The 14,887-nt window shown below is 36.4% G+C and overlaps 1 protein-coding gene across 3 annotated transcripts in view; it reads right to left on the bottom strand.

The window, feature by feature from the left end:
* LOC139766376 (4'-phosphopantetheine phosphatase) overlaps positions 1–14,679 on the bottom strand; it is a 51,246-nt gene extending 36,567 nt beyond the window's left edge. Inside the window, exons 1-7 of one of the 3 annotated variants that reach the window (XM_071694921.1) lie at positions 14,562–14,679; positions 8,242–8,327; positions 7,586–7,794; positions 7,256–7,439; positions 6,408–6,576; positions 3,976–4,074; positions 809–850 (exon numbers count right to left, since the gene is read on the bottom strand). In XM_071694921.1, the coding sequence (XP_071551022.1) occupies positions 809–850; positions 3,976–4,074; positions 6,408–6,576; positions 7,256–7,439; positions 7,586–7,794; positions 8,242–8,327; positions 14,562–14,577 (805 nt within the window). In that variant the 5' untranslated portion in view covers positions 14,578–14,679. Of the gene's footprint in view, positions 1–808; positions 851–3,975; positions 4,075–6,407; positions 6,577–7,255; positions 7,440–7,585; positions 7,795–8,241; positions 8,328–9,465; positions 9,634–14,561 lie in introns of those variants that run through there. The other 2 variants (XM_071694919.1, XM_071694920.1) reach the window with 2 other exon arrangements.
* Positions 14,680–14,887: the final 208 nt, after the last annotated feature.

Genomic DNA, 14,887 nt, shown 5'->3' on the forward strand with positions numbered 1-14,887 from the left:
AGAAAATGGGTATAAAGTAATAGATAACCAGAACTATAATGAAAGCTATATACATCCAAACTCTGAACTCCAGCTAAATTTATTTGCAATTCACCACTATACCAGGCAAATTTGTGCTTTATGTGCATCGTCTTCACACACAAAGCTGACTCTGAGGCTTTAAATTCTACTTGAATTACAAACTGTCTCTCTTATAAATCATCAGCAATCACACCTCAACTCTTAACAATTCAGTGACTGAATACATTCATCTGCTTGGTCTACTCTTTCCCCGGCAGCCTTTAGCTATGCCATCATAAACTGTCTTCAATAACCCCATAATCTGTTGTTCGTTCTACACATCCATACCATTTTAGAATAATTTTCAAATCTCTTCCTCACTTCAATTCATCCTACATCAAGTCCTTTTGGTTCCTATACTACTCTACTACCATCTATTACTATTACTCTTAATTCTAAGTTGTGTAAATTGAAGTGTCAAATTCATACAAAATGAGTGAAATAAGTTTCATACGAGATTCTCATTCATTCCATTTCTGGTCTCTCCTCATTTACCAACACATTTTTTGAAAATAAATAAAACACAAGGATTCAGTTTAACACCTCATTCATAAATTAGTTTCTTGCTTAATAATCTCTGCATCACATCCTTGTCTTTCAATACATCTCATGGAAAACATAGCATTTGTTTCCAATAAAAATAAGGTAATAAAGTTCATCACCTCCCCTTCTCAAAACATCCTATAAACTGTTTAGCCACACCTTGTTCTATGAACTGTGGTCCCCTGACTTGACTCTTCCCTCATACCTCTTGAGTGCCTTGCCAGGTGACATTTCATGCACTTATCATCTGTATCCAAAGATATGCAAAAATCATTATCTCATTACACTCCAGTTCACTACCAACACTAATTAAGAATTAATGCTATTTAACAACTTAAATTTAAGTCCACTAAACTACTGAAAGTGCCAAAATAAATATGTCAGTAGCCATGGAGTAATCTAAGTATTTCAATCTCTAAATTTACTGTAAAATACATCTGAATACTGAACATGAGTCAAAAAATCTGAACAAATCAGTTATAATAACGGTAAATTTATTCAGAATACAATTATGAAAATGCTTTCATTAAGAAAAATTAATATGAAAAACAGTTAAGAATTGCTCCTAACTTATCAGAGACAATATTTCAGTTAATTACCACCATGTTAAGAAAGGTAACATACTGAGAATAATACAAAAAATGCACAGCAAATCATCAGTCCTGGTACCAAGTCCTGAAGAGTACTGGAAATGATAATCTTTATAATAAGGGTTGGTAAAAGAGTAAAAACAACATGAAAGGGAATTAGAAAGGTGGTGTACATATATAAAATGATTTATGAATGTAAGATGTTGTCCCTAAACAAATAGCAGTTACAGCCATAGAGTAGTAAACCAACATCATCTTAAATGTATCAATCAAAAGAATTCAAACTGAGGTACTAAGATCCTCCTCAGAAAACAAAACTTAATTCTAAACTGGGAAAAGAGAATCAATGATTTTACAACAGAACACCTGATCATTCAAATTACATTTTCTGTGGCATTAAGGGTACTTCTCAGCTTGAGTGAACTGAATGTAAAACTTATGATTCAAAACAAAACTAAACCCAAGATTGTGGGAAACACATGCAATCTTCCCATCCCCAATATTAATCAACAATTCTGTCTAATGCTTGTTTTCTTTAGCCTGTTGTTTTCAAATAATGTTGGTCCACTACTTTATGAAAACAGAGTGGGTGTGGTAAATGTCAGCAACTGTGTCAGTGAGAGATAACTAAAAACCAATGAAGGGAAAGCAGCAGGGTTTCTGGAAAATAATGGTAACAACATATGAACAGACTATCCATTATTCATACAGAAAGTACAGCTTTCTAAAGGAACATTTAAAGAAATGGAGGAATGAACGCTAACAGGCAGACACACTACTGAGCTTTAAGAACAACAAAATACAAGGCCTAGGTAGCATGCAATAAAGATAATATATGCTTCACTAAAAATAAATGAAACACAAGTCTGTAATGGGATTTACCATAGATCTGTTGAAAGAGGGATGTGAAATCAGAAAAAGTACAAGAAATGAGGTATAAGAAAATTGAAGCTCTTATGATATTCTAAGAGGCATGACTACGAAAGTAACTATGGAGTTTTTATACATGGAAATATGAGCATTTTTAAATAAGAAAAAATTACTTAACATATTTATCTGAATGTGCAATGAAAGGCCTAATAGGTGGATGGAAAGAGTTTAAGAATAAAGTTTAAGTACTGATGACTGTGGAGATATAGTGTCTAGATAAGACTCAACAGCAACAACCATGCTGTATTTCAAGACCAATCTCTGGGTGATTTTCTTGCTTAGAATTTAGTTATTCAGGTTTATTAAGCATGTGCAGAGTGGTAATAGGATGCCATAAGGGTTCCCTTGTGTTGTCGAGTGGGGTCTACATGCAGCTTCCTAAGGGTGGAGGACCCTGCTTCCATGAGAATCCAGTCCATCTTAGTACCCACTTCTACTCCATGTGATGCAAGAGTCTGTATGTGTTCAGCCCAGTCGCCTGTATGTGAATTGGAGCACCTTAGAGTATATCTTCCACCAGTTATCTGTCTTGTATGATGGATCAACCCATATGTGAAACACCTTGTATAAGCCAAAGCTGAGAAACCATCGAGCTATTTACTTACCTCAGCAGCAATGCCATAAGGTGCCTCTCTTTCATTTGTCAGTTCCATCTTAAAAAAATTTAGCCAGTAATCATTTCTTTCTTTAAACACTGTCATTCTATGAATGTTTTACTGAAATCAGAGACCCTGTGTTTTTTTTAAAGTTCTACAGTTTTCCTTTGACAAATAATATATAATGTACCACACTGAATAATCAATAACTTTAAGCATTTTTTGATCAGGAACAATTTTGTTTGAATTAGTTTCTGTAGAATAAATAATAACAGAAAAGTTTACAAAACTAATCCAAAGAATTACTAATCGAAAAAAGAAGCAAAAGTTAGTTCAACTCAATCTTGGTCTGTATCTTTAACTTCATATTAATGCTTATTACAAACTGAAGAGAGCATCAAATAAAATATCAGATATGAATAAAGTTAAAACAACCAAAGCCCTCTCATCCTCTTCCCACTTTACCTTTAATCATCTCTTACTACAGTGTCAAAGTGTCTACCTCTGTTCAGTGTCTGTATACAATTTTGGACACAATTTGTTCTGAGGAAAAGTTCAGACCATTCTACAATATGCAATGGTGTCATGCATGATTTATAAATCACAATGTACTTAAGAAATGACTGGTCCTGAACAAGCAGTGTGGGATTTTTTTCTGTTGTCTCATGGTTTAGATCATACATTTATCATATCAATCAGACTTATGTGCAGTTGTTATCAAATTTTCTCTATTGTAAGACTTCACAATACTTACCAAATGATGCCACTAAATCTATTTTTGATATTGCTACTCAGTTGCATACTGTGATTTGATAAAAAGCCATACATAAATCAATTCCTGAGAATCAGCAGGTGCTGAAGATGTGCATATACGAACTAATGCTAGCAGGAAACTATTACCAATTACCATACCATTCAAAAATACTGATCTATGCTGGTCTATCTGAATACTTAATCAAAGCTAATCTGAACATAATTCACCACTTTCCTCCTGAAAGGAGGAGATTAAATGTAGTATCAGAGCATGCACTGGAGGATAGGTATAAGGATGGTGTTACACATTCAGATTCTAAGACAATGAAAAATGAAAAGATATCAAAGAGAACTATAAGAATAAAGTGACAGGTAATATAGAAGATCAAAATGTGAAGAAGAGGAAAATAATGTAAGATGCTAGTGAGTGGAGTGCATGAGAGGCCAAATGAGTTAACATGCACTGATTCTGCTGCAAAAATACTGCATGCCAGTAAACATACCGGGACTGTCATCACTTTTCATATGTCCGTGATGCATAGCCTTGCCAAAACTTGAGGCTATTATGTCTCCACTTAAACCCAAGGCACTGTAGTCACCCCCTATAAAAGAAAAGGAATACGGTTTCATTGAATTTTCCGTTTTCTGTTCATGTTTATCTGTAATGTCTTCAAATAACAAAATATGAAGAACATGAGCATCTTTTCGTCCCCATTAACCAATGTGGCTAACTCTAGTCTTTACCTATCCCTGAAAAGGCAGTCTAAACAAAATGTTACAATGAGAACAGTCGGTTGGTTAACAGCAATGATTTACAAGTCATCAGACCATACCTTACACATTCCCATCTACTGTTTACAAAAATGAGAAAAAGCTTTGGCCAGTGTTCAACTGGACAAAAAAAGAACAAAAAATAATGGGAGATATGGCAAAACATAAAAGCATAACAGTTATGAGGAAGAAGAAAATTATCATTTATATGTCACATTCCTTGACCAATGCAATTATGAATCTAGCTCTTTATGCTTTAAGAAGGGGAAATCATGGAATGATACAAAAGATGTGTTTATCAGATCAATTCTACCATAGGATTACATGAGGCTCTAATTCCTCTAAGCCCTGTGTAATGTGATCATCAGAGCATGGCTGTTTGCCTGGCCTCACTTCTGCTGCTGTTTGCCTGACTCATTTATGAGTTATCCAAAAACTGTGTTGCATACACCATTTTGATGTTAATAACTTAATGAAATATTGGTAACTGATGAGGTGGACTGTCTCCATGAAACACGTCATGCCACATGTAAAGAAAAATTACATGTAAACAAAATTATGTGAAATCCTACTGAAGTGCAATTTCACCTTTAAACTTTCATCATGGACTAGTGTGATCATCATATCTACACTTGATATAATACATGTTAAATGCCCTACAGATTCACTAAAAATTAAATTTTTGTTCAACAGGCTCATTTCATGGTTTCAAATTATATCAAAACTTTTCTTGACCAATATTTGGCAATACCACATAGGAACATATTTTGTATTATTAAAAAGTGTGAAAATAAAATTTGTATTACCATCTATTAAAGAAATAAACAAATCCACATTGCTGTTATAATATCTACTGCTCAGCGTATTTGATATTATAGAGCAATATCATTTACAAGCAAAGTCATATAAAAAATGAAACCAACAATGTATCACAATAATATACAGTTACTGTAAACATCTACACCCTGGCAATACTATGCATCTCAAGAAACTTTTTAACTTGCAGTAGTATGCACCTCAAGAAACTTTTTTGTTTATTTAGAGTATGTATTGAGAAAGAGCACTTACCTATGAATAAATGCATGTAAAAAAAAATCTCACCAAAAACAGTCTCACAAATCTATGATTATCGTAAATGTTTACCCACTACTGGAAGAATGAATCTCAATGAACTTGCTGTAATGTAATGTTTGTATAAGATTTACCATTTGTTATATATGATATCATAAAACAAACATCTATAAATGAAAGTATAAGTATGTAAAGTTACTATACGAGATCAAAAATAATGCAACAATTCAAAAATTATTGAAAACATTTACACACAACTAACCGCTAGTTGTACATGCCTTGTTCATCTAGAGTATAACAGAAAGCCTCATCCCCTATCTTTATACATCCAAAAAGGTTAACAAAGGTTCACCGACACAAAACTCATTAACCAAAAATGCCTTGGTCATGGGGACCTAAGCAACAACTTTAATAATCAATAAAAATCAAAGCAACTAACTCAACTAATTATGCTAGCAAACAGGCCCCCATGTTTTCAAGGTGTTTCCCTTGTTACACTGAAGTCAATAAAGCCTTTAGTAGAATATGACAACTTGCATGGATCTTCAAGAGCCAGAAAGTTTTATTTTTTTCCTCCATAAATTTATTTTCAAGCAAACAAGTCCAGCCTTACTTTCGTGTTTACCCTCTTATGGAAAAAAAAAATCTAAATTCTAAAAGCATGCTCTTAAGAAATTGGGAAGATGATACATAGAATATCTGATCCAAGTATCAATCACTAAAAAACATGGCACTGCAGGTGTACTTGCTTTTACTTTTGAACAGTTGATTCCAAAAAATGTTTTTTCATCCAACTTGCCAATTTCAAAAATTTATTTTTGTAATTGTCATGATTTTCCTAATCTAGTAAGGAATTTAGTTTCACCTACAATTTTGTTTTCATCAGAATGGATTTTAAATTCTTTTGATTTACATACAATGTAAACAGAACAGCAGGAGAAACATCATAATCTAACTCATATGTTTGTCTGTAAACTCAACTGTACAGCTATTAACTAACCAAAGCTAAAAAGGCTCTGCTGGTGGAAAGATTATTAAGTATTTCAGAAACCTAATTATATTGCTTAAGAGGAGAATACTTCAAGATACCCACCATATATATCTTTCACAAGCAAGTCAACATTACGATGATCCCCTGCACTAGCCAGTTGTAGAAGTTCATCAAATCCTGTAGCTTTAGTCAGTAATGATCCAAGACCCCAAAATGTTCCACCACCCATACTGGTACCACCAATTCGTTCATATTTGTCATCTGCCTCAACCTGTAGTGGAAAAAACCGATTCAACCATCTCTATTTAACCATGAGTGCTCAAATTCAACTAACTCTCCAATAGGCAAAAAGACTTAAAAAATGTGAAGTGTCAGTCTAGTAAAACATTTTAAACTTCACTGATGAAAACCATGCCAAAGTGTTATGCTGTAAGCTAAGTGCATGCACATTTGAAGCAAGAGTGAGAATAATATTTCCTCAAATATGATGTTTAGTAAATAATTATTGACCACTTATAAAACTAAAACTATTCAACATGTCCACTTTAAAATGCACTGTCTAACTTTCTTACTATATGAAGAAAAGGTAATTAAGCATCTATAACTAATAATAAAACAGTGTTATCAAATGTCTGACTATCTGTATTCCATTTACTTGCATTGATTTTTTCTGATTATGTACTTTTTGAAGTATATTCAAAGTAATTCATTACTTCTTTCAACTGTTGGGGAATATTTATAGCCATTACGAACTTCTATTATCCTATCCTGAAAATTATTCTTAAATCTTGCACTTGCAAAAACTTCCATCCCTCTATCCAAAGTAACTTCCCTGATTCAAAGTAATTCTCTCTCTTCAAAGTTACTGACTGTAATGCCATCATGAACTCCTGAATTTAGGTACTGGACTAAAAGGAAATCTACAAGCTATAACAGCATTTCTATCTTACCTTCATAATGCTAACACCAGACCCTATGTTGACCAAAAGATATGGGAAAATATTTGGCTCAGTGTTTATAAAGCGGTATGCAGGATCCTCATGGCGACTGTAGGAGAACTGTTCATCTGGGATGTTTTGAAGCAAAAAGTTGCACCCCTTAATCAGACTACCAATCTCATCTTCCTTTTCCACCCTGCAGAGAAGTTTGTATTTGAGTAATAATAAGAATTCATGCATTCTGTAAGGTATAAAAACACTGTAAAAACATTTTAGAATGATATCAAAACTTAGCGAAGACTAGAATTTAACTTTCTCATCTTTACCAAAAATAACACTCACGTAAGTCCTAGTTTCTGCTGTATCAATTCAGCATACTTATAGGCTCCACCACCAGTAGCTTTTATACTTTTTCCAGCCATTGACTCCTTACTGAAGACCAAGTGCTTTTGTATAAAATCTAACCAGTGTTCAATGTACTTGGTTTCAAATTTAACAAAGTGCAAACGTTCTGTCTCAGAGCTCTCATACTGGTAGTCACTGCCATCCACCTGAAGATCAAAGAATTTATAACTTAAGTATGCCTCTGTGATAAAGGACCTTCATGCTGTTGTACCATAACTTAATGCTGTTGTACCATAACTTAAAATACCCTGGTTAGAAAAATATATATTATACTGGATAATCCAATGGTTATACAATACATCCCTAATTATCTGTAAACCTACATACCTTGATCATGCAAAATAAGAAATCCAGAATGTTGGTAGCCAGAGAGTGATGTAAAAGTTAATCATGTATCATCAATTATATCAAAATATAAGAGTATTCATGTTACTGTACAAATGGTCCTTACAATAACAAAGTACTGTAATATAATTATAATTGGTCTCTATAGATGATTTTCTTATTGTTTATTCTGTCTGTTAACACTACTGCCACAAAAGGGTTCATATGATATGATGCATACACTATATTCAAGACTGATTCATACTCACTGAAGCTGTCCTGTCTTTTTCTGCATTGTACAACACCTTCCGATGAGACACTGTAGAATAATAGGCAATCTTAGTCAAAGAACCACCTGTAAGAGAAGTAAGAAGAAATAACAATATGTAAATAATCTTGGCATATATGACCCATTAATACCAATATGTTGGCAAAATATCCTGTCATATTGCTTCACAATCCTAAAACTAACATTTCTTTAGCTCTCATTGTTTAATTTCTTTAAATTTCAAAATCAAACTCAGTTTTTCCAAAAAAAGTTATACATCTTTGTTTCCTTGGTTTTAGAGACCTGGACCATGAAAACAAAATCATAAGCTATGGTTTAAAAGATCAACTGTTAGTAAAAGTCAAGCTGCACAGTGACACTATCTTCAGGAAATTACTTTTAACTTAATGATAGAGTGAGCACTTGTGGAAAATGTTCACTTGGGGAGATGAATGTGATCTAGGAAAACCTCATCTTTCTTACCCTAACAGGATTTTCAGCAGAAATATACCAGAATTAATGTAGTGTCCTGCTGATCATTATGTGGAATTGATTCTTTTATGTGTGTGTGAACATATGTCATCTGTTTAACAGTGATAATGTACATAAATTTCATACACCAGCTGGAATTAGGTGATTTTTCATTGAATCTTCTGATTTCTACAAGTTTCATCTTCTTGCATATTCACTAAGCCCACACTTTCCTTGCTCTTTGTAGCTCTTCCCACAAGCAGTAATTCAATATCAAGAGTTGAAAATTAATAGGTCTCGTCAGTTTCATCAAGTATGCAATCACTGTAATAAAAAAAACAAATGTAATTTCCAAAGCTAGTTTTGTTGTAGAGATGAATTTCACTTTTATCTCTTGTGTTTAAGTCAAATAATTTATCCCACACCTTCTATAAATTTTCTAGCACTACAATCCAGTGTTAAATTCTATGATGGAAATATTGGAAGCAATAAAGATCCATTAGAAATGATTCCTCTAGAGGGCTAAAATTCCTAAAAAGTCAGATTTATTTTCTAAGATCAACACCGCACTCCTAATTTCAACTACAGTGAATTTTTACCCATATATCAACTTTCTACAGTGACGAGGTTTTTGAAAGATTCAATTATTCGATACTACGTAGGCATTCATACGTCTGCCACGATGCCCTAACGATACAAGAAATAGTCAGCAATGGTATAATGTACAAACACACTACATTTCAGTATCATTTACCAATATCGATGGCAAAGCGCTTCGCATTTCTGATATTCCTGAACACCACATCTGTATCAGGAAGCTGTATACTGCCAGCATATTTCTGAGCCTCCATTACTTTCACAATTCAGTCCTTGTTATTACTACAGTCAAGGACGCGTTTGTTTATTTCTAACAGCTGACTGACACCGTCTACCCACGACACGCACGAAATCCACCGACCCTCCCAAGTACATGTGGCGCGGGTATACCTAGGATCATATTTCCTTAATTCTTGAAAGTATGGAGTGGTTTTGGGAGCTGAAGATTCTGGATGGATGGTGAAGAGAAGAAAGTTAACGAAACAAAAGAAGAGTATAAAAGATCCTAGGGTTCATCCCAGGTCCTCCAGTCAAATGAATCTTTTGAAGATCCAATTTTCGGCAGCTTAAATTGCAAATTATACCAGATTTGATAAAATCAGGTAATGTAAGGCAATTTGAACCTTCCCATCCCAACTCATGTTCATCTGAAGAAAAAAAACTTAGGTATAGTCATGTGAGGAATTGTATTCCGTTTGAATTAAAACCTATCAACAAAGTGCGACGAAACCGCGGTTGGGAAAAGGCACTGGATGAGATGAAGAAAACTATACATACGAAAGGAAGGTATAGAAGATCAGATGGAGTAAAGGTGAGTGAAAGGAAGAAGCAAGTAACTATAGGGAGAAGAAGGAAGTATGGCTTTTAGAGTAATGGAAAGCTGTAACTAATGGAACAGAGGCGGTTACGAGAAAGGCGGCAGGAGGGAGACTGTGAAAGGAAGAGGCATAATGAATGGCAGAAAGTATGTGTGAGACTCAGAAATGTAAGGGATAAGTAGAGTAAAAGTGTGGGAGGGACAATAATAGCAAGTGAGAGCAACAGGTAGTGAAGGGGGGGGGGGGGAGAAGCCGCTAACGGAAAGGAGGCGTGTTAATGAGAGCTTATAAAGATATGCATCACAAATGATTCAGGAAACACCATCATGCTTAATTGCCTCTGTAATCTAGTATAGTGAGACAACTGCTACATTCTGTATCAAATGTATATTTCACGACCTGGTCATTCATACCTTTATTACGCACAGTAAATACTCTTTGATTTACACCCATTGCCTTATACTTTTAACAGACATATCTTCATTAGAGTACGTGAGTGTATCATTCTTGTAAGGAGTAAGTCCTCATATTTTGGTTAGAATTGCAATCTTTTCTTACATTAAGTCGGTTGCTGGTTAAATATAAATTTCCAATTCGGCCTAATGCTTTCTTTTAATTGCTTTCTTGAGTTTAGTAAATAGGTATAGTAGATCTAGGTATGTATTTCATAAGATTTTTGTATAAACTTATGTGATGAATGGTGTTATGGTTGGCGGGAGAAGCTTCTAGACGAGGCATCGGGTAGGTTTCAAGTGTGATACGACTGGAAATTTGATAAACCAATATTTGATTTTTCATAAATACTTTTATTTATCATACATGTAGATGATCTGTGCAATATTTGATTTTTTATAACGACTTCTATTTATCATACATGTAAATTATGTGGACCAGCTTTGTTATTTTGACATTTGTGTTATTTCTTGATTATGTTTTCGTGAAGGTGTTTTTCATTCATTTGTGAGACGATTTGCTTTCCCACATCAGTGGCATGTACCCATAATCACTTCCCCTTGTGGAACTTGATCACAGACTCAAAAGAATCCAAATAATAGTCTCATATGACAAATTTTCGTGTATTTCGCCAGCTTAGGTTTCCGAGGAGCCGGGAGGAGGGACCGTCCTTTGTGAAGCTATTTTTTCAACGTCTTAAGAACTCGTTTGCATTGATAACCTCGACCACTTCCCTGGCATGTTCTCCGTTTGAATTTCCAACGTCTAGGGGGTGTAGAGGAGCAGTGTAAATGTTCCTAATTTGGTTATTTCACTTGCATTAGACTATGAATATCATTTGCCTTGCAGAAATCACATATTTTCTTTTCAGATAACTGGTGAAATAAGCTAATTAGTGAGGCTTGGTCAAAGGGGGTAGATCAGAGACTTCAACTGAAACAGAAAACATTCACACGGAAACAGGACTTTGTTCTTGTAAACTTATATTTACCTCATTAACTTCAAGTTAAGTCTCTTTTACATCGACGTGAAAGCAAATACTAAGCAAGTAATTTAATGCAGTTCTTTCATGTATAAAATCAACTCCCAGTTAACACTCAGGTACGGTTAAAATTCAGGAGGCGATGGGTGGCGTGAGAGGATGAGTAGGCAAGGGCAGAGGTCCTGGGAGGGAAGGCGAGACAAAGAGACGGCAGGAGAGGTCAGACATGCTGGTCACTGGGGTCATGTTACATCTCCTTCCCCACAACATCTGCTCGGGTTCAGAACACAGACCCCAGCCGGAGGGGTCGAGTGTCCCCTTGGAATTAGAATTCAAACCCCAGTCATTGAGCACTCCTAATTATTTGAGATCAGTTTTAATACCATATTTTTCTGATTTGATGCATCATTAGTCATTGTAACTTCCTGATCTCCATAATTTTACTGCCTTACCAATTTCCATAATGTAGATTATCGACATATATCTAAATCATGTGTTTAATTAAAGCCCCCGTAGGCAATGATTATGTTTAATCTTGGATATTTTTTTATATATCTTCACATTCGATATTAAGTGAAAAATGAAGTTCCAAACAATAAAAGGTATATCTAGAATAAAATGGTAAGAAAGATTATCGTCTGTGCTACAGAAGGAAATACGACATTTAATTATTGGGTTCCATGCAAAATGGCAAAAAGCGAACTGAGATACGATTTAGGTTTACGATGTGTGGATCTTGTCTTGATCATCTTTTGGCTCCGATTACAGTGTTCAGTACGTTTTTCGTAATGTTTTTCTGCATTCTGTTCTTACCTCATGATATTTTGTTATTCATTCTCTCTCTCTCTCTCTCTCTCTCTCTCTCTCTCTCTCTCTCTCTCTCTCTCTCTCTCTCTCTCTCTCTCTTAGATAACACTTTATGTATATAGTACAAAGTAGTTATTGAATTACATAACAAGCGTTACCGGTAACGCTTGTTTACCAATGGCGTCTTAGCTACGTCTCTTCCTTGTATATCAACTGATTGTTCTACGTCTTCAGTCTCATTCTTGTGTCTCCCCTGACGATGTGATCATTACACGAAAGTGTACTTGGGAACTTATCGCGTTTCATTTTCCTGGTGGTCATCAGTATATACTAGGTTACGTGCGCCATTGTGACCTCTTGCATCACACACAATGGGCTAGAAAATATCTTTAGGAACTTAGAGGATAATTAAACTAGTTACGTAGTTCATTATATCAAATATGATTATCAAGAATTTATTCAAATTGACGATGCGATTATGTAACTAGTTGGTAACGTTTAGCCAGTTGAAAAGTAATGTTTCTGACCAAGAGGACAAACGAAGGTATAAAAGATCCCTACGTCACGCCGGCGGTACCACCCTTAAGCACGACGATATGACCCTTAAGCACGACGATATGACCCTTAATGACAACGATATGACCCTTAACGACGACTGTGCCATCCCTTTACACGCCGGTACGGCCCGTAAGCTGGACGTTTCCGTCGTTGAGCACAACTGTACGGCCCTCGAGCATGACGGTGTGGCTTTTAAAAAGAGACGGAAGGGTCGTAAAGATGTGGTCGAGTGGAATGTTCGTAACGGTAATACTGTATTGCATGGAACATAGTCCCGGCCAGGTACAGAACGCTGATGACGTCACGCATCAGTGCCCTCAGATGGGTGACGTCACGTTCTTGACACGACAAACGGCGGGACCTCAACTCAATTAATGTCATTCTTGTCATTGATATATATATATATATATATATATATATATATATATATATATATATATATATATATATATATATATAACTGATTTAATTTGCATATTCATTTACGTGAAAGTCATCGCAGGAACTGAGCGGGAGTCTCACCAGATGTCTACGATGGCCACGAACGTCGTGTGGTGAGCACAGGACACAGCGGTCTACCCAAGGAACATTGTCTCCTCCCACCCCACAATGACTCGGTAAGTGTGTCTCCGGACTGACAATATTCCTCAGACAACTTCCTTTCGTTCGTGATATTCCTCTCTCTCTGGTAGCCTTCCCTTCATACTCTCTCTCTCTCTCTCTCTCTCTCTCTCTCTCTCTCTCTCTCTCTCTCTCTCTCTCTCTCTCTCCTGACACCACACCTCGGTCCCCTCCGGACCCCATGCTTCCTCATCACACATCTTGTGCTCACTTCAGAACACTTCCTCTCATCCCGCACGCCATAACACATCGCCGTCTGTCTGTCTGTCTGTAACCTACCAGTACTGTTACTATCTTTACCCCCCCCCCCCCTCCATCACCACCATCTGTACCTCCATCACCACCATCTGTACCCCCATCACCACCATCTGTACCCCCATCACCACCATCTGTACCCCCATCACCACCATCTGAACCCCCATCACCACCGTCTGTACCCCAACATCCCTCCACCACCATAATGATGATGCAGACGAGCCTCCGTCCTGGTTCCTACCTGCTGGCCAGCATATATGTAAACAAGAGTCCCTGGTCTTCACTCTCAGGTCTCCATGTCTGGAAGAGTTGGTTACCTGGCCGGCCAACTCTGCCATCCCCCGACCCAACCCATCTATATAATCAATACATCTCCCATGATGACATAACACCTTACTGGGCTCCGTTCCTTGCATGCTAAGGAACGCATGTCGATCCACTCCGCGTCCGCCATATATATAACAGGCGTCTTCAGCCAGTCCTGCTGTTGCTTCCGATATATTCAGTGAATCCTTCTGTTGCTTGGGATATTTTTCTCTTTTTCAAACAGTCTCTTAGAAGTTCACTTAATCGTCTTTTTTTCATTTAATATATACATGTTCATTCTTCTTAGTATATTCTTTTTATTAATCTCTTGGGTGAAATCTGATTACACACACACACACACACACACACACACACACCTCCCTGCATGACAAGTGCTTTTTCAAGGGGGATTCCAACACTGTCGACCCTGATCCACGACAGCCATCACCTTACCATCTATTATCTCCATTGTCCATCAAGATATCGAGTTTCCTGCATGTTCAGCATATCCTCTTCCTCTGCGGAGCACCACTGTAGTCAGCCAAGTCCCCCAACTTGGAACATAACTTTCCCAGTACACAACCCACAACGACTGTGATGTAACGGTTATCGTCCCTGACCATGACGCATTCAAGGGCCGCCCACCGTCGAGCGCATAGGTTCGAATCCTGGTTACGTCAGACGGTCCACAGTCAAACTAGCTGTTTATGCAGCCGAAGGGTGGTTGGTCGATAAAATGGCTACCTGGCTCAGGCTAGTGTGTGTGTGTGTATATATAT

The sequence above is a fragment of the Panulirus ornatus genome, chromosome 57 (assembly GCF_036320965.1).
Source record: "Panulirus ornatus isolate Po-2019 chromosome 57, ASM3632096v1, whole genome shotgun sequence".
Classification (NCBI taxonomy): domain Eukaryota; kingdom Metazoa; phylum Arthropoda; class Malacostraca; order Decapoda; family Palinuridae; genus Panulirus; species Panulirus ornatus.